The sequence below is a fragment of the Carcharodon carcharias genome, chromosome 7 (assembly GCF_017639515.1).
Source record: "Carcharodon carcharias isolate sCarCar2 chromosome 7, sCarCar2.pri, whole genome shotgun sequence".
Classification (NCBI taxonomy): domain Eukaryota; kingdom Metazoa; phylum Chordata; class Chondrichthyes; order Lamniformes; family Lamnidae; genus Carcharodon; species Carcharodon carcharias.
The window spans coordinates 125,222,816-125,243,296 of NC_054473.1; the positions used below are offsets into that span (position 1 = coordinate 125,222,816).

The following is a 20,481-nucleotide window of genomic DNA, read 5'->3' on the forward strand; positions in this document are numbered from 1 at the left end:
TTATCATTGAGAGCAAAATAGTCTTGAAAGCATTATTTTGTACCTGTTTATAATATATCTTCAGTTTAATAAGGCAGTTTTGCTTTAGTGCCAGAAAAAAAAAAGATGCAGATATTAATTGTTTGAGCTTCTTGTACTTGATTTCAGCTGATGATCACAGAAGGGGATTATTAATGGTGCCATTACTGCAGGTTTATTGGAAAATGACCTGTTGCTCACTAATGTTTACTCTGCAGAGAATTTCTATAGTATTTAATATGGTTATGAAATTATTTTATCAATCAGCACACAGTTCTTCAGTTAAAAGCAAAATACTGTGGATGCTGGAAATCTGAAGCAAAAACAGAAAATGCTGGAAAAACTCAGCAGACCTGGCAGCATCTGTGGGGAGAGAAACCAAGTTAACGTTTCGAGTCCTTATGACCCTTCTTCGGAAACTCTGAAGAAGGGTCATGCGGGCTCAAAACATTAACACAGTTCTTCAGTTATCAGGTTTCTAAATTTCAAATGTGGTAGTTCACACAGACGTTTGTGTATGACCTGACCATTGAATAAAATATTGAGAAGCAGTACCTTCAAAGTCATGTAAATGCTCAGTGCATGGCCAATTGCTAAAGGAGGTTGATAAGAGTTCAACCGGCTGCATATCACCGTTAATGGTACTATTTCAGTCAGAATAAATTGCGTGGTGATGAAGAGAAAAGGAGAGAGTAACTAGAAAATGGCTTTCCAACCTGTACAACGTGCTCTGTGACTCAGCTGTTACATCGGATTGATGCTTATTTCATTCTGTTTGCTGTTTCATGCAGAAATGAGAATGACAGTCATGGAGAAAACATGTTCATGAGATGTGTCAGTGAGCTTGTCATTGAAAGCCGAGAGGTAAGCAGTGTACCAACTGAGACGTGCTGAATAACTGTAACGTGGTACCTTCTGTTTTTTTTAAATTAACTTTTATATTCCTTGTTTCTAGTTTGACATGCTACTTGGACGGTTAGAGAAAGATGGCAGTCGAAAGGTGAGATGAGATTTGCTATGACACTAGAAATTTTTTCCCCGTTCTCTTTAAAGGTGTTATTTTGAAGAGTGCTTCTTTTAAGGATGTGTGGGCTGAAGTGAGAGTAAACAGTTTTGCTGCATCCATTTGTGTAACATGGTTTTAGAAGTCTCCTGCAGTTCCACCAAGGCTTCAAATTGGATTGTTTTTGTTTTGCTGTATTTCTTTTTCTTCCCACTTTCTCCCTTTACCATTTCTCTGAAGGCAGCAACTAATGCTGGGGTATAATGCCATGTATGCTGGCAGCATTCAGACTGCATGTCCAAGTAGTCATGGCAGCATGGTCAATGAGTGTCAGTCATCTGGCCACAATGGATGTTGTTGCCAATCTCATTCTCTCTCTTTCTGGCCCTCAAACTCTCACGTGCAGTGGTGGCCACTCTGCACTGATCAAGACCATGGGCCCTGGCTGCCACTATGCAAACCCCCCACCAGCACCTCACCAAAAAAAGTGCAGGGAGACTGAGGGCTATTGTACCATTATTGTTGACTTCTGTGTTGAGATCAGCTAATTCAGTATTGACCAAGGATGAAACCCTTTGCATGGCTCTGTAGCATAGCGATTGGTGCATGGTTCTGTTGAGCCATGGATATACTTCATGCCTTGTTGTTTTGAGATGATGATACCACTGAGGAAAGGAATTCTTCACTGAGGATACATGTAACAGGTGCTCAGCTTTATGGAGAAAATGTCATTCACTGCTTTCTAACCAATTAAAATGTAATCTTTCTGAATTGTTGGATGGTTATTAATGCTAACAATTATCTTCTGTAAGAAACCATATCCTGTAAGAAACCATATCCTCTTATGTATTCTTGTTACAATATTGAAATATAATAGAGCTAGTACAGTTTTTTAAAAATCACCTTGACAACAGCTTTAATTTGGAGTTGTTTCCCTTTAAGAAAGCCATTGTGTATGTATATTTAAAGCTCACCTGTGCTTTTTACTGGTAAGCTGTGCACTTTTAGGATCCTAACGCATACTTGGGTGCCCAAGCCTTGGGCTTTGCACACTTGCAGTGACCACTGTGCCACAGTAAGTGGGAAGTGTCTTGGGGCAGAAAGTATTAACCAAACAGAAGCTCAAGCTATGTAGATTTCTCCATAGTTCGATTTGGAGACTATTCAGCAATTTGATGTGTTTGTGTCATACACCTGGTTGATGAAAGGAAATTGCTCTACACACTTATTTTCAAGAATTACCTGACTATGACTTTTGAATGTTGCACAACCCTTAAGTGCTTACCTAGGCATTGGAGCTAAACTGTGTTTCTAAGCAACGGTGTTGTAAGCTGTAATTGTATTTAATGTTCTAGATATTTAATCGATGTTCTGTTGTTTAAAAATCCATAATTTTTTTACACTCTGAGAATGACTTTGCTGGGAATAATTATCTTGTATTTAATGCCCAGTGATCATGTTCAATAGTCACTGAACAAGATTAATAAGTTTAAATGTGGCACAGAGTGCACTTTATTCTCAGTGAATGATGTCTCTTATCCCCAGTCTCAGAAGGTGTTCTGCACTGCTGCACTGTTAGCAAAATTTCCATTTCCTGTACTAGCCCATCAGTTGCCATTCTAAATAGTCATTTTAAATAAGCTTTGTTACCTAGTTGCCGTGGAAAATTTCAGTGGGATTAGGTAAATAATTGAAGTTAATTACAGAATGCCATTTCTCTTACTGTAACCATTTTCTTTCACTGATCAGCCTGGTGTAATCGACAAGTTTGCTGGAGATACAAGGGCTGTTATCAGTAAAGTAGCTTCAGTGGCTGAAAATAAGGGCTTATTTGAAGAGGCTGTGAAGCTTTATGACCTGGCTAAGGTAGGCAGAAACTACGAAGTATCTAAGTATAGATATATGTGAAGAGGATAAGATTTCCTCCAAACTGCATTTAAATTATGGCTTCGTAGTATAGATGTTTAAAATTATTTGGATAAATTTTGAACAGTGCTGTATGTTGCATAATATTTTTTTTAAAATATTTTTCATCCTTTTCCCATCCAGAATCTCAGGGGCAATTTAATTTTTAAAAAAATATTTTCTGCTCTTTCAGGGTTTTGTGATAAGTAATATTTCCCAGCTTGGGAGGGAGGAGGGAATAAATGGATACATTTCCCAGGCTCAGCCCCTAACTGCAGTAGGTGATGCAGAGCGAGTTGTTTCAATTGTTCCCTCTTCCCTGGAGCTTCCCCTATAATAACCCAGTTAAGACCAGAAACTGATTTAGTGGGGAATGATGGGCAGGTACCCTCTGCTCTACAGCTCTTTGGTCACCTTGTGGTATTTATTCATTCCCTCTGGCTGTGCCAGTCTTAATTACATTAATTTCTTTATTTCAAAACCAGTGACTGAGGTATTGTAACATGTCTTTTGTGGATATTTAAACAAAGACGCTGAAAACAAATGAAGTATTTGGTTTATAGTGTCCTGGTACAGCAGGCTGAATGTTATCAGTTTATTGGTTGTATGTTGCCAGTCATCCTGTGTATTATAATCAATGATCCTATGAGTTGGAAATACTGAAAACATTCTCATGCAAGATGAACAATTCTGGGAATAGTTGGAACACGTGCCACATTATGACTGACTGATCACAGTTCTCATTAATCAGACATGTTGTGCTTATCTGAAACTCTGTTTTTCTTTTCATTTTTATTGAAAGGTAATCCTAGCGCACCTTACCACACTCCCCCTGCCACCCACCCAAACACACACACCTCCCTGGCATTTATTTGGGCACTTGTCCTTACTAGAATAATTATCTCTGGCTTTTAACAATTTTTAAGTGGAAATGTAGGCATTATTTACTGGTGACTCCCAGTTCTGTTAATTTCAGTAGTGGAGCCTGTAGCTATGCTGACATCAATTTTCACAGCCTTTAATTTTCCCAGGCATAATGATCCAAATCTGCTAGACCATCAGTAACAGTGTAAGCCTTTGGAAGAGCTGATTTTGATGTTTTTTGTATCCACCTGAACATTGCTGAAAAAAGAGACATGTCAAAGCTGTTCATCTTGCACCCTTGAGGACAATTCGCAAGAATACCACAACAAGGAGAAGGCAACAATTTATACTGTATGTGAAGAGAACGTTGATTGGTTGGCAAGTGGGCTTTCTCATGGAGTGATGGTGACTGACAGTTAAATGCCAAGACAAAAACAGAATTACCTGGATAAACTCAGCAGGTCTGGCAGCATCGGCGGAGAAGAAAAGAGTTGACGTTTCGAGTCCTCATGACCCTTCGACAGTTCTGTCGAAGGGTCATGAGGACTCGAAACGTCAACTCTTTTCTTCTCCGCCGATGCTGCCAGACCTGCTGAGTTTTTCCAGGTAATTCTGTTTTTGTTTTGGATTTCCAGCATCCGCAGTTTTTTTGTTTTTTTGTTTTTTTCTCTGGGTTAAATGCCAAGCATTGTTTGAAATTTAGTGCGGCCAGCTTGACCACGATTGATGAATGAGTCAGCGAGTGACTGTCACTTATTTTGTTTAGCTAAAACAGCCATAATGTATATGCATGTTCTTTCTGTCTGGGGTCTGTGTATTAATATATGTAGCTTCCAGTACACGCAAATGGGCCACACTGCAAGCCTGACTGACTATCTTAAATTGCTTGTCATTGTAATTCTTAGCGTACTGAGGATTATTTAGCAGATGTTGTCCGATTGTGGAATCACATCTAATGTTTTGAGTTTTGCAAGCTCAGGCTGCTTGGGTACGGTCTGTACCTCACCAGTGGCTGAGAAATGCTGTTTGAAATGAACCACCAATCTTTGTGACGTATAGCCTACATACCTAGCTAGTGTCGTACTGGCACTGAAATTCATATACCACATTGCTCATTTGTGTGATAGGCAGAATGTTTTCTTGGCTTGATGGCAGCATCCTATTATCGGTGAATACCACTCATGTTGCTACTGCATAGTAATAGCATGAACCAGCTAGCTTCACCTGTTGCTCAAATTTTGAGGTTCCTTGCCCTTCCAGGGAATTTTTTTTTTTATTCATTCATGGGATATGGGCTTTGCTGGCTGGGCCAGCATTTATTGCCCATCTCTAGTTACCATTGAGAAGGTGGTGGTGAGCTGCTGCCTTGAGCCACTGCAGTCCATGTGGTGTAGGTACACCCACAGTGCTGTTAGGAAGGGAATTCTAGGATTTTGACCCAACAACAATAAAGTACGGTGATATATTTCCAAGTCAGGGTGGTGAGTGACTTGGGGGGGAACTTCCAGATGGTGGTGTTCCCATCTATCTGCTGCCCTTGTCCTTCTAGATGATAGTGGTTGTGCGTTTGGAAGGTGCTGTCGAAGGAGCCTTGGTGAATCTTGCAGTGCATCTTGTAGATGGTACACACTGTTGCTACTGTGCGTCAGTGATGGAGGGAGTGAATGTTTGTGGATGTGGTGCCAAGACAAGCGGGCTGCTTTGTCCTGGATGGTGTCAAGCTTCCTGAGTGTTGTGGGAGCTGCACTCATCCAGGCAAGTGGAGAGTATTTCATCACACTCCTGACTTCTGCCTGTCGATGGGGGACAGGATTTGAGGCGTCAGGAGGTGGGTTACTCGTTGCACGATTCCTAGCCTCTGACCTGTTCTTGGAGCCACAGTATTTATTTAACCTGAGGTAGACTGGACGCTTTTGTGGTCCGAAAGTGATGACCTTAGGCCCTTTTACGTGTTTGTTGATATACAGGGCGAAATTATCTGATCAGGGTAACCATTATCTGGCAGGATGCCTTTGCTGCGCCCTCCTTCAGCATCAAGCTTGCATGGTGTGCAAATGACTTGAGCCCTATTTACAAGGTTGCCAATATGACCAATCTTATAGTGTGTGGAACTGTAAGAACCCCAATGCATATTGACCAGTGAAGGTATTCTTGTGGTAGTCCGTGGTAGAGAATCCTCTGGCGGATCTCAAGTGAGCTGCATTTGGTCTGAGGTGTGCAAATTTGTTTCAGTTTTCAATTTGATCCATTTATGCCACTATATTGCTTCAGTAGCTGACTGTACCATAAATAATACCTGTTTAAAACACGTCTGCACCATAAACTCGCTTAAGCAGAAGCAGTTTGGCAATGCAATTAATGATGACACGTAACAAACCTCTCTGACCATGTACTCTTGGAAAGTGAGGAGCTTGATCTTGCACATGGTTTCAATTTTGGTCTGCCTTCATCGCAAATCAAACAAGAAGGGATATTTGCTGAGTTCAAACTCCTCTACTCCCAACTATCCTGTCACAAACCAGCATCCACTGAAGACGCTGAATCCTTGGAAGAGTGCCTAGCTGATCTAGCACATGCGTATTGCGGGATTGCACAAGCCCAGCAAGCATTTTTTGGCTTACTTTTGAGCAAGGCTGTCCGGTCATGTTGAGTAGCCGGTTGAATGCATCCGAATTTGGATCTGTCATTAAGAATGGCATGCCTTTTGTTGATATAGTCACGCTTGTTAAGGATGACTATTCCTGTCCCTTTGTCAGGTTTACTGATGTGTATGTCTGGGTTGGCCTTAAGGCCTTGCAGATTCGAAAGACATTTGCGCTGTGTGTGAATGTCAGACTGGTTGTTTGGAATCCCGTAATATTGAAGCTACATATATTAATACACAAGGCCCTGTTCTTTGCAGGCAGAAAGGATATGTACACACATTGCACCTGTTTCAGCTTAACTAAATAAGTGACAGACATTCGCTGACTCATTCATCAGGGCAATGCCTTGACCAATCAGGGTAACGCTGCCTGGTTTAAATTTCAAACAATGCTTGGCAGTTAACCATCAGTTAACTGCATTCTCCATGGCAACGCTTCTACCAACCAGACTCCACTTGACAACCAATCAGCAAACACTTCACATGAAGTTTAAATTGTTGTCTTTCCCCTGTATTGGTATTCTTGTGAAGTGTCCTGAAAAGCACAAGATGAAAAGCTTCGGCATGTCTTTTTTTCAGTAATACTCAAGTTCTGTACTACTAAACAACTATCTGCCTGAATGTTGGTACGATGGTTTTCAAAAAGCCTTTCATTTCCTTTGGCTAGTAAAGCTACACATTTATTACAGGGTTTCAATGCCTTTCACAGGAAGATGCCTATAGCTTTATTAAAGTATTAAAGTACTGAGTCCACAATTTCAGTGAATCAGAACACGTTACTATAATGAGGGCCTTTTCAGTTGGTTACAGATGTCTGCAATCCTTCTTTGTGTCTTATAATGAAATGAGAATACACAAAAACAAGCAGAAGTCGATCATTCAACCCCTTGAGCCTGCTCCGTCATTCAATAAGATCATGGTTGATCGGTTTGTGTTTCATATCCCACATCCCCATCTACCCACGATAACCTTTGATTCCCATGTCTAATAAGAATCTATCTGCCCCCACCTTAAATACATTCAATGACCCCACCTCCACGACCTTCTGAGGCAGTGTGTTGCAAAGTCGCACCACGCTGAGAAAAAATTTCTCCTCATCTCTGTCCTAAAAAGTTGATCCCTGCCTCCTAGTTCTAGATTCACGCACTAGAGGAGACTTCCTTTCCTTGTCAAGACTGTTCAGGATCTTTTATACTTCAATCAAGTCACCCCTCACTCTTCTAAACTCAATGGAAACAAGCCCAGTCTGTCCAACTTTTTCTCATAAGACAACCCACTCTTTCCAGGTATCAATCTCGTAAACCTCCTCTCAACTGCCTCCAATGCATTTACATCCTACCATAAATAAGGAGACCAAAACTACACACAGTATTCAAGATGTGGTCTCACCAGTGCCCTGTATAGCTGAAGTATAATGCCCTTACTTTTATATTCAATGCCTCTCGTAATAAAGGGTAACATTCCATTAGGTGCCTTGATTACGTGCTGTTCCTGCAAACTAACTTTTTGTGACTCATGCGTGAGAACACCTAGATCCCTCTGCACCTCGGAATTCTGCAGTCGTTCTCTATTTAAGTAATACTCTGACTTTTTATTCTTCCTGTCAAAGTGAACAGCTTCACAATTTTCCACATTATACTCCATCTGCCAGATTTTTGCCCACCCACTCAACCTATCTATATGCATCTGCAACCTATCTTTGTGTCATCTGAAAATTTAGCTACCATGCCTTCACTCCCCTCATCTAAGCCATTGATGTACGTTGTAAAAATTTGAGGCCCAGTACAGACCCCTTTGGGACTCCACTCATCACATCCTGCCAATCAGAAAAAGGCCCATTTATGCATACTCTGTTTTCTGCCAGCTAGCCAATCTTCTATCCATGCTAATGTTACCCCCTATACCATGAGCTTTTATTTTCTGCAATAACCTTTGATGTGGCACCTTATCAAATGCCTTCTGGAAATCCAAGCACAGTATATCTACAGGCTTCCCTTTATCCACAGCGCGTGTTACTCCTTCGAAGAACTCCAATAAATTGGTTAAACATAATTTCTCTTTCACAAAACCATGCCAACTCCTCCTGATTACCTTGAGTTTTTATAAGTGCCTAGTTATAACCTTCTTAATGATCGATTCTGACACCCTCCCCACAACAGGCATCAAGCTAACTGGCCTATAGTTTCCTGTTTTCTGCCTCCCTCCCTCCTTGAAAGCATGCTTTACGTTTCTGCAGTAGGACCCAGGAGGTTGTTAAGTACATGTCAGTCCTACTTGAACAGCAGAATCTGTTGGAGCCCAATGCAGTGTGCCAAAGGATAGTGGAATGTAGTTTTGTGTCTGCACTCGTCCACTCACCCAGCTCACAATCTTCCATGTGACTTGTGGGATGGTAGAGCAGAGGCCAGATACTCCCACAAGATGGGAGAATTATCATAAATCATCCTTGCACCTCTTTCTAACTGATGTCAAGAAACCCGAGGCCAGTTTGCTCTCTCTCCTTCTCACTTTACAAATGTCAAACGATGAGACGCCCAAGGAAATGGGAAATAAAATTAAAAATCGTAATTCTGAAACCATTTTGCTGCTCAGCCAGTAAAGAATGTCTTAGTTCCTGGGGTCACTTTATCCATCAATGCCAGCAGTTTACATCCAAATTCTTCTTTTGCTATTGTAAGGGATGTTAGTGTAAACTCTGTAGACTTTTGTTTTCAAAATGATGAACTATGACTGATGTGAGAGAATTTTCACCTGCATCAAGTAGAAAGCAACAGTGGATGGCCTGATTGATCTTCACTGATCAATGGAAATGAAAGAGGGCAGCCAGACTTCTGTCCCTAATTTCAACTAGGCAGTAGAAGTGAAAATACACCCCATGATATCTAAAGTTCCAATGAAAGCTATGAGGCACAATTATGTAAGCCATTCGAGTCTGTGGCTCTAATCTCAAGATTGGAAACCTCATAATTCCACATCATCACAACAATGTAGATAATCTAAGCCCTTGTATTTTATTTTCCGTGCAGGAAATTTATCTCTGTGGCAGATACAGCTCAGAAAACCTGATCGATCTATAGTGCAGAAACATGTATCAAGATTTTGTATGTACAGAATATTTTAATTGGTATGCTAATACTTCATTAACGAACCCTCTGCAGAACCCAGACAAGGTCCTGGAGCTGATGAACAAACTGTTGAGTCCTGTGATACCACAAATCAGTGCACCCCAGTCTAACAAAGAACGATTGAAAAACATGGCACTTTCAGTAGCTGAGAGGTAAGAGCTGTAGGTTCTGCCAGTGGTTTTGCCTTTATCTTAACTCCTATATTGAGGTAATGGAAAATGCCTTATTTAAAAATGGGCTGTTAATTATTTACCAATGCGTCATAACTCACACTCAGTAGTCCCATTGAAAATGCATTGCATGTTTGTTCAGTTGGGTTTAATTATCTCAAGCAGCTCATAAGCATAATTTGAACTGAGTTTTCAGCTGTTTAAAACTTATCTGATTTAAAATGGCTAAGAATGGATATTTTTTAAAAACAAGGTGACTAGAAGGAAATGTCACATTGTTTTTGTGACTCATCAATATAGACGCCTTTAGAGCAAGTGAAACGTTCAGTAAAATGCACTGCTTGGATACTATATATTGGCTTGGTGGTGAAGCTAATTGCCAAATAATTCTGGATCTTGAAAGATACCAGTAAATTACGTATTAGCGATTGTCATTTTTCAAACAGTTCATATCAGTGATTGTTGGGATATTGAACTATTTCTGTGTCATGCAGAAAATATAGGCCATTAATGTGTTCATTGCATAAAGGAAAACATCTCCAATAGTTTTGTGACACAAAGCATAAAATAGTTTTAGGAGATACTTCAAGAGACTAGGAGCCTATTGTTCACATTGCTGTGCGTGGGGTCTAGCTATGTGCAATTGTCTCTGTGTCCTACATTACAACAGTGACTATGCGCCAAAAAATACTTAATTGGCTGTAAGAGGTTGTAAAAGGCACTATGTAAATCCAGGTTTGTTATTTTTATTAACTGATAGATCAGCCCCCAGTGATGGAGTGGAGGGTGCAATAAGTGAGGTATGGCGGTGGAGGGGATGGGTTGGATTCCACTCTGGGTGAAGTTAACTGGTGGGGAAATTTGAAAATAAGAATCCTGAAATTGATTTGTTGGAAATGATGGAACTTGTCATGACCTGCATTGGTGGGTATGCTGGAGTAGAAGCAGGCCATGCCATTTTGGACAATCTAAATTTTGGAAGGTGGACAGAGGCCAGCAGGATGAAAACATCTTTTCCTTTAAGTTGGATAAATACCTACAGATTGAGACACTTCTGAGATACAAGAGGGGAAAAAAGACTCTGAACCAAAGGAAGAGATATTAGAGCAATCAAAGGCTTGGTTAGAAACGTGGGTTAATGATAGGCCTTAAAGGAACATGAGGCAGAAGAATTTAGTGGAAAAAATTTCTAGAGTAGAAGTCTGAATGTCTGAAAGTATGGCTGCTTGGCAGGAGAGGCCAGAGTCGGAGGAACAGAAGGACGGAGAGATATATGATGGTTGTAGGAAGTTACCAAGCCTTGAGACTATTTTGTCTTTGTAAACTACCATCCAGTCTCCAATCTCCCTTTCCCCTCAAGTCCTTGAATGGTTACCTTCTCCCAGATCATTGCCCATTTTTCCTGGAATTCCATGTTTGAATCTCTCCAATCAGGTTTTATGCCTCACCACACCACAAAAATGGCTCTTATCAAAGTCACAAATGACATCCTATGTAACAGTGACAAAAGCAAACTATCTTTTCCTTGTCCTTTTCAACCTATCTGCAGCCTTTGACATTTGACCATACCATCCTCCTCCAGTGCCTCTCCATCTTCATCCAGCTGGGTAGGACTGCACTAGTTCCACTTTTAAACATGAAGTTGTAACCAGAGAATCATTTGCAATAATTTCCAACTCCCACCTCCTTGACTCTGGTGTGCCCAAAGATCAACCCTTGGCCCACTCTTATTTCTTATGGACATGCTGCCCCTTGGCAATGTCGTCTGAAAACACGGCATCACTTCCTTCATCTCTACTATTGATACCAAATTTTACCTCATCACCACCTCTCTTGACCTCTCCTCTGTCTCTAAATTGACAGACTGGTTATCTGACATCCAGTACTAGATGAGCAAATGTTTCCTCCAACCATACCAAAATTGTCTTTAGTTCTGACTCCATCCCTCTCCAGAACAACTGTCTGAGGCTGAACCAGACTTTGCAACCTTTGTGTCATTTGACCTGGAACATATATACAAACATATGAATTAGGAGCAGGAGTAGGCCACTCGTCCCCTCGAGCCTGCTGCGTCATTCAATAAGATCATGGCTGATTTGAATGTAATCTCAATGAGCTGCTGGGCACATTTCCTTACCATCGCTAAAACTGCTAGCTTTTGCCTCCGTAACATAATCCAATTCCACCGTTCCATCTGTGTATCTGCTATTAAAACTCTCATCCATCTTTTGGTTACCCGTAGACTTGATTATTTCAACATGCTGATGGCCAGCCTTCCACATTATGCTCTCTGTAAAATTGAGTTCATCCATAACTCTGTTGCGGGTGTACTAACTTGTACCAAGCCCCATTTACCCATCACCCCTTTGCTCCCTGACCTACATTAGCTCTCAGTCAAGCAAGATTTTAAAAGTGTCATCGGTTCTCTCAAATCCCACCATGGGCTTGCCTTGCCCTATCTCTGATCTCCTCCAGTCCCACAACCCTCCAAGCTACCTATGATCCTCCAATTCTGCATTCTTGAGTGTCCCTTATTTTAACTACTCCTCTATTGGTGGCTGTGCCATCAGGAATTCTGGAATTCCCTTCATAAATCTCTCTGCCTCTCTTTCCTCCTCTAAGGCGTTCCTTAAAACCTGCCTCTTTGACCAGCTTCGGTCCTAATATCTCCTTATGTGGCTCACTGTTTATATTTTAGAAATCTCCTTTGAAGTACCCGGGGTCAATGTTAAAAGTATTATATAAATATAAGTTGTTGCTATTAGAGGCAAGGAATCCTTGGAGAATTTAAACAAGATAAGATGGCATTGACAGCATAGGAGTGATCCATGAAATAAAGAAATCAGTGTCACTAACATCCAGACAACGGTTCCTTAGGATAACATTTTGCTTTTGTGGGCAGGTATCGAAATCGGGGAGTTGCTGCAGAAAAATCAGTTGACAGCACTTTCTACCTTTTGCTGGACCTAATTACCTTTTTTGATGAATACCATTCTGGCAATATTGACAGAGCAATTGATGTAAGTTATTATGTTTTCACTTCATTAAATGATGGTAAACATTCCTACGTTACAACAGGGACTACATTTCAAAAAGTACTTCATTTGGCTATAAAGTGTTGCAAATGCCTGGTGATTGTGAAGAAGATCATATAAAATAAATGCAACTATTTCTTTTTTTCTTCCCCTTCACTAAACCAATCTGGTTCCTGTCATGTCTAAAGCTTTATCTTGAGGAGCTGTTTCTGTCCCAAGACAGTGGTGCAAACATTGGTTAGGGAGTAGTTTCAACAGCACTCTAAGGAGGACAGCAGTAACTTGCTGCTCTTTAAGTACTGGTCAATTCAACAAACTGTCATGCTGTCAAGTTTAAAGTTACATTTTCTGTAATGTTGATCAGGATAACTTGATGGGCCTATTTTTGTTCTAAATTGATCTTCCTTTCCTCTTATAATTATCAGGCATTTAAAACGCAAGCTTGGCAACATTTAACCATTACTTGATTATCTGATCTTCCTAACCACTAATTTCAGTCTCAAATGTCCTGTACTATGGGCCTTCCTCCAAGCCTCTCAATTAAAAATCAACATTATTTTATTTGATTTTTAAAGTTCTTGATGGTCTGCCTAATTGTATTGCCTCCTTTTCCCACATAGGTAATGGAGAGACTGAAACTTGTGCCTCTCAGTCAGGAGAGTGTTGAGGAGAGAGTGGCAGCTTTCAGAAATTTCAGTGATGAGGTAAGAAGCTTTCTAACTGGGGATTGCTTGCTTTAATATAATTATGCATGTTCCTTCATAAGGTGTGAAAATTGTGGCCTGTCATTGAGTGTATAATTCCAGAGGCTTCTAGTACAGTAAATTCAAAGGTCAAATTTCTATAGCACTCTATGTGCTACTTTGAAAAGATGGAAAATTTAACATAGCGTAGATTTTAATTATATTCCTTTCTGTCTCAGAGACTCCACCTTACTTCTGATGACTAGAGTATTAAAAAGGTTGCAATAATTGTGACTGAGTAGCACGGGTTAGCCTGCTTTGCATTCTGTTTTGAGGCACACATCTAAATCCAGGATGAAATTATTCAGACTGCTAGCTATAAGGTCCCTGTACAGAATAAATTTAGGCTTTCCTCTCGGAAATCAACAGCTGTTTGGGGAAAAATTAAATTGTTACTGAAGGGGCCTTTCTTCAGAGGTTGGAATCGAGTGGTGGATATTTAATATAATCAAAATATACACTAAGGGCAGTTTTTTAAAAAAGAAGCATTATCCTGTTTGGCAGAATGTCTGAAAGGATGGCGGAAGCAAATTTAATAATGTTCGAAAGGAAATTAGATAAATACTTGGGGAACAAGTTGCACAGCAATGGGGGAAAAGGGTAGGGTAAAAGGGTAATTGGATAGCTCTTCCAAAAACTGTTGCGGATAGGATGAATGACATATTTCTGTGCTGTAGCACTCTATGGTAAAGAGCTTTTTAGCTCACTCTTCAATTCTTTTGATCCACTACTTCTAGTGTTACAACAAGCTCTCAATCAAGGTCGGCCATTAAAATAGTCTGTGGATGTGAGAAAGCTTTTACCATTTTAATGTCCAGTATTATTTCCATTATGGAAAACGAAAGATTTTTGCTTGCAAGAAAATCTGGAGTGTCTGCCATTGTCATCTGTCTAGTCTACTTGCCCAAGAGACAGGAGATAAGGGGAGATTGGGCAGTAACTAATGGCAATACTAATGAACAAATCTGTTCTACACAGATTAGACACAACTTGTCTGAAGTGCTGCTTGCCACCATGAATATTCTGTTCACCCAATATAAGAGATTGAAGGGCACAAGCCCAGTCACCCCAGCCAGACCTCAGCGTGTGATGGAGGATAGAGACTCGGTAAGATTACATTTGGCAACATGTTGTTGTTAGAGACTTTACTGTCTATTTGAGCTGTTGAAACATGCTAAATTGGGTCAACTGATTAATGAATAATCAGAAAACCTTAAATGATGTAATGGAAAGCTGTCAAACTTTAGCTTTCATATGGGTTATAGCATATGCTTTTGTAAGCTTAATGATTCACAAAAGAACTGGATGGAGGCTGAAATTTTGGTGAGACAAAGTTAGCAATTGAACAGAATTTGTAGATCCAAAGAATAAAGTTGATGTTGGGCACTCAGAGAATAGATTCACAATATGTGCAAAATTGAAATAATTTTAAGAAATCTTAAATAATATGTTTTTATATAATATATGAAAAATATATTTTAATGCATAAAAATTGCAAATAGTGGTGTTATTCTGTGCATGCAATTTTTTTGCCAGATGTCGGATTCATACAAAACTTCACCTGACTATATTGTTGCCTTCAATGTTTGTCTAGATTACAGAAAACAAACTTAGGGTTGTGTTTTCAAAATTAAATGTTTCATTCCTTTCTCCCTGTCCAAAACCATGCATCATTCCTTAGTGCGAAGGAGAACAATCACCTTTCCCAGGCTTCTAATCACTCTTAGGAGAAAGTACAGGAGTGCCCCGGTTGATTTTGACCTTTTATGTGCGTATACACCTCTGTTTGGTATCTTTCCACAGCTCAGATTGGCAATGTGTGTGGAACATGTACCACAAATCCAGCAGCCCATTGGTGCTTGCATACCAACACAGGGAAGCAGAGAGCAGGTTAAATGTCATTTTAAGAGAACACAAGAAATAACAGCTTATAAACAATTCTTGCTATGGTGCTGCACATTTAATTTTTGTGAATTGTAAAACTTCCTTTTAATTGAATCTGTTAACTGTGTTTGCAATATCTTTAGAAGCCCATCTTGTAGCAGCTGCTTGTTTCATTTAGAAGCCCTTTTTGCCGATGCCTTGACGGAGTATCTCTAACTTTTTTTTTTGTTGGGTTTCTTTGCAGCAACTCAGAAGCCAGGCACGTGCCCTGATAACATTTGCTGGAATGATACCATATAGGATGGCTGGCGACACTAATGCACGCCTGGTGCAGATGGAGGTCCTCATGAACTGACAAAGTTGTGGGGAGTTTACCCACTGGAGCGGTAATCCAGTGGTGTAGTAATAGATTTTTATATTCAGAATTCTTTTTGTATTTTTCAAATTGGAAATAAAATTATCTTTCCTGCTTAATGCTTGTCTTTATTCATTTGAATCCCTAGAGGTCAAATAAGGGGGAAATCACAGATCTGTTCTTTGAACTTTGGTATTGCAATAATGTAAATAAAGAGGCTGTGATTCATTTTATTGAATTACACACAACAACAAAAATGTTCCCCAGATAGGTCCTCATCTGTTGTGAGTGCTTCTTGTGTGACAATTAACTGTGGCCAATTGTTAGGAGAAAGAAATGGCGTTATCTACCATAGAATTTGTTCATCAAAACTGGTCACTGCAGTTCTGGCTATATTAAAAATAAATAAATAGCCTCCTTGGGTAAGTTGGATATGAAATTACTTTGCTGTCAAATGGACTCGCTGATGTTTCTCTACACCAAAGTTTCACGTGTATTAATCTGCCTTGTGTTGAGAGCAGATTTTCTTTAGGAATTACAGCTTGACTTATTGATGTAAAGTGCAATGGTGCAATTGAATATCATTTCTGCTCAAAGAATCTTTTGGCACGCAAAGAAGCCATTCAGCCCCTCATGCCTATTCAGCAATTTGTAAGTTATCAAATTAGTCCCAATCCCCTGCATATTCCCCATGACCTGACAAATTCTTATTATTCAAATGTATATCCAATTCCTTTGAACCACCCTTTCCATAGTGCATTCTGGAGAATCATAACTCAATGCAAAAACAAAATACTAAAAAAGATTTCTCCTCATTTCCTCTCTGGTTGGAGAGGAACAGTCTTAATGTCACTATTATATTTATGTTTAGATGCGAACTGCATAAGAATGGCCATTTGGAGCTTGGCACCAATCCCTTCCACCACCTTTAGCAATGTACTTTGCTGTTGGGATAATGGAATTTGGGAGCTCATTGTGTGAGGACTCACAAGTCACCTTATTCTATTGTGCCCCTATAGCAGGAGTCACTAGGTAGACAATAGGAGTAGAAAGCATGACTAATCTGCCCATGCCTCCACCCTCCAAGCTATGGTACCAAGAACAATTTTGCATCTACCAGGGCTTCACCCAGATTCCACAAACTCGAGCTGGAAATCAAACCTGGAATTTTGCTGACTTGTACAGTGCAGTAACTCACTGTATTAACTTATATAAGTTTATCTAAGTAAGTTATCTGGCAAGGAGATTTTTCTATTTAGTATCATTACAAATTACTTGCTTTGAACCTTTCAAGATAAGAGGAAAGCCTACGTAAAACAGAACTGGTGTTGGAGACCATTAAAACAAGCTGTGAGCTGGATCTCACAAGCTAAAGACTTTTAACTGAACACGGCTTTTATCTTTAATTATGCTGGTGTATTTTAGGTATTTACAGGAAAGTGTTTGTAATGTTAGAACTTTAGAGAAAGTCCTTTGCTGTTTTTTAAATGAGCAGATGAATTTTAATTGCATAAATTGTACATTATATAACTCAGTTTTATAGCAACCTTGGAAGAGATTCACAGAAATGCCAAGCTGGCTGGCTGATGTGCCACTGTCAGTCAGAACTCGGTATTGGTGCAGCAGCTGGTGTTGTGAATCAGGCCGGTAAAAAGCAACTGCTACGATCCGGCTATTTCACAACACCAGGGTTGCGTCATACCACTGTCTTCAATGCAAGATCTATCGCTTTGAAAATAATCCGTGGATCACGACAGATGGGTAAGTGGAAATCACTATGTTCTATTTACGCAATTGGACAATTTATTTTAAAAAGAAAAATTGGCAACATGTCTGCAGAGTGTAAATTGACACAATGAATCCCTTCTTTAGAGAGCAATAGACCACAATTTCAAGGCTGCAATTACCCATCTCAATTTTTATAAAGAGGAAAGTGAACAGAAGCCAGGTTTCTTACACAGGGTAGAAAAATTGGAGATTGTTGCAGTGGCTTTCGTTATTGGCCTCCTTTCAGTCTGGTGGGAATGAGCTAAAATGGACAAGAGGAAAGGCCAGCAGCACTTGATCAGTTGAAGTGCAATATAGTGTAGATGGAAATCATAAAATGATAACTGCGTGGAGCAGCGTTTTGAGATCTGTAGCAAGGTGTTCAGGAAGGCTAGATGTGCATTGCATCAAGCAATTTGTGTGCCGGCAAATAATTATGCCGTTTACTTGAAAATCTTTAAATCGCCTATTTCTTTCTGCGCTATCTTCACTTCCTCTACCCTTCCTGTCAAAACAAAAGTCCATTACATTCAATCTTATGTAAAATAATAAGCTGCTTAATAATAATAAACTTTTTACTTTTAAGAAGCTAGTCAGAAATAATAAATTGATTGTCTTCTCCTTGTTCAGCAGAATTCACATTATTAAAGGTTGTGGCTCCCCTCTTCCTCTGGGGTAAATGTTTCCATATATCCTAGTCCCTTCCTGCATTCCCCCTGCTACTCCACAAACTGCTCCTCCCCCCCATATATCCCTCTGATGAGAATGTTTCCAATGTACTGTAGTCCTTCTGCATTCACAAAGCACATTTCCCCCATAATGTAGCAAAAACTTACCTTTATCTTTAGATTTATTTGCATCTAAACATTCAAGTTATAAGTTTGAAATGATGTGGCAGTCTGTTCAAATCTATTTAAAGTTGGCTGTGCTGGCCTGCTTTTAAAAGTTGATGATTTTTTGTTTACTTATTTGTATATGGTAGAAAGTAGCAGATTGTCATAAGATACCAAATGTTATCAGAGATAAAACTGGACCAAAAATATGAATTTGGACTTGCTAATAAATGAAAGTGAGCAAATATTTATAATTTTTAATCAAATAGTGCAAATAAATTCTTGTTATATGAATCCTAATCAACTTGAAAATATATTTGATTAAGTATCTGTGGCTACTCTAGAGATGGTGAGAATTGGATACTATCAGCGCTGCACTGTAACATGTGAACCTGATTGTTTTTTCTTTAATTTCGCAGTAACCTGAAACAAATATTCTTTGATGATGCCTTGCAAACCTGTGACATCTACCACCTAGGAGAATAGGGCAACAGGTGCATGGGAAAACCACATCCTACAAGTTCCCCTCTAAGCCATACACCATCTTGACTTGAAAGTATGCACTTAGTTCCTTCACTGTTGCTAGGTCAAAATTCTGGAACACTTCTAATAGCACTGTGGGTATACCTACAGCACAGAGCTGCAGTGGTTCAAGAAAGCAACTCACCCACCACCACCTTAAGGGATTTGGGATGCTCCCCTCCAAAGAATGATTTGAAACTATTGTGTGTAAATAGTAGAATGTTGTTGAATCATTAATACTTTTTTTCAGGTTTATTTGATAGCTAATGTTATAAAGTAATTTGGGGTGGGGTGCCTGCAAGAATTAAATTTCAATATTTCATTAGTATTTTAAAGATTTTTGTTTAGATTTACTACGTCCAGCTGAGGAAAAAGTCAGACTATATTTTTATTATAGAATGTCATTATTATTGGCTTAACATAATAATGCAGAACTTGAAGGAAATAGAATGCCTATGTAATCAATCCACAGGAAATATTACCACTGCTTCATTTTTTAATTGAAAATGTAGTGCAAAAATGCTGCAGCATTAAATGCATAAAATCAGTTAATTCTGACTTCCCAAAGGCAAATTGCACAGGTTACAGGGTTTGTTCTCACATTGTTCCCATGTAAATTAACTCTGGTTCAGTATTTATGAGATGTAATAGATTCTTGTGCTTATCTCTTCTAACTGGCCTTCCAGAGTAGGGAAAAGTACTCAAACTAGCCATAAAGCAATAAAGGTCAGCCTTTAGAAAAGCTATACCCATGAATCATTTCAATAAAACAATCCAACCAAGATCAAACATGTTCATGAAAATATTAAGTGTGAACCCAATCACCACACTTTCCTCTTTATACGTTTTTGCTTTCTTACAAGCTGTGTCAGTGCTTATCCTGTTAGATCCAAAGAAACATGAGTGAAATACATTTAATATAATCTGGAAACTTCTAAATAATTGGGTTAATTAAGAAGTGGAATAATTTTAATTCTTTAAAATAACATATTTGGGTGCTGTTCCACAGGCATAGTCCATCCCATGATAATTGCTCAATTGCCCTATGAGTGTTGAGTTATTCATGGAATTGGGGGTATGGTGATAATGTGAATACAGGTGAATCTGATTATGCCCTCTCCAGTCAACCTCTCCTCCCTAACCCTGACAGCACCCCGAAAGGCACTCCAGTGGTACTCGCGGTTTCGTCTGTCTCTGCCTCTCTAAACAAGTTCTATCGAATGTGTTTTAATAAAGGGGCAGGGGTGGAGAGAGTCACCTCTGGATTTCTTCCACAATTGCTTTCATGTCCTTAGGCGGTAAATGCAATTATCTCCCCTCTTCCCTGAAGTAGTTGGAGCAAATCAAGTTTAAACACCAATCGCCCATTAATGGCTTTCTTGACGATGTAAAAGATGTTTATCAGATTAATGATCGAAAATTGCAGCTGACTTTTGTAATAAACTTTCTATCTTCTGGCTTTCTCCAGCCACGACTGCCCTGTGGGGCCGGTTTAATTTCCGTCCACTGTAGGTCCGCACCGGTTCCTCTATATCATATAAAAACCTTGCAGTTCAACTTCAGTTGGGAATCCTTCCGATTCCTTCATTAGCCCAGAGCTGGGAGCGGATTCA

The 20,481-nt window shown here is 39.6% G+C and overlaps 1 protein-coding gene across 1 annotated transcript in view; it reads left to right on the plus strand.

Annotated features, from left to right (window-relative positions):
* Positions 1-15,865, plus strand: part of nup93 (nucleoporin 93) — a 121,371-nt gene extending 105,506 nt beyond the window's left edge. Inside the window, exons 15-22 of the mRNA XM_041192384.1 lie at positions 810-882; positions 974-1,018; positions 2,771-2,887; positions 9,593-9,711; positions 12,632-12,749; positions 13,385-13,468; positions 14,486-14,614; positions 15,636-15,865. Of these exons, the coding sequence (XP_041048318.1) occupies positions 810-882; positions 974-1,018; positions 2,771-2,887; positions 9,593-9,711; positions 12,632-12,749; positions 13,385-13,468; positions 14,486-14,614; positions 15,636-15,746 (796 nt within the window). The 3' untranslated portion in view covers positions 15,747-15,865. The remainder of the gene's footprint in view (positions 1-809; positions 883-973; positions 1,019-2,770; positions 2,888-9,592; positions 9,712-12,631; positions 12,750-13,384; positions 13,469-14,485; positions 14,615-15,635) is intronic.
* Positions 15,866-20,481: the final 4,616 nt, after the last annotated feature.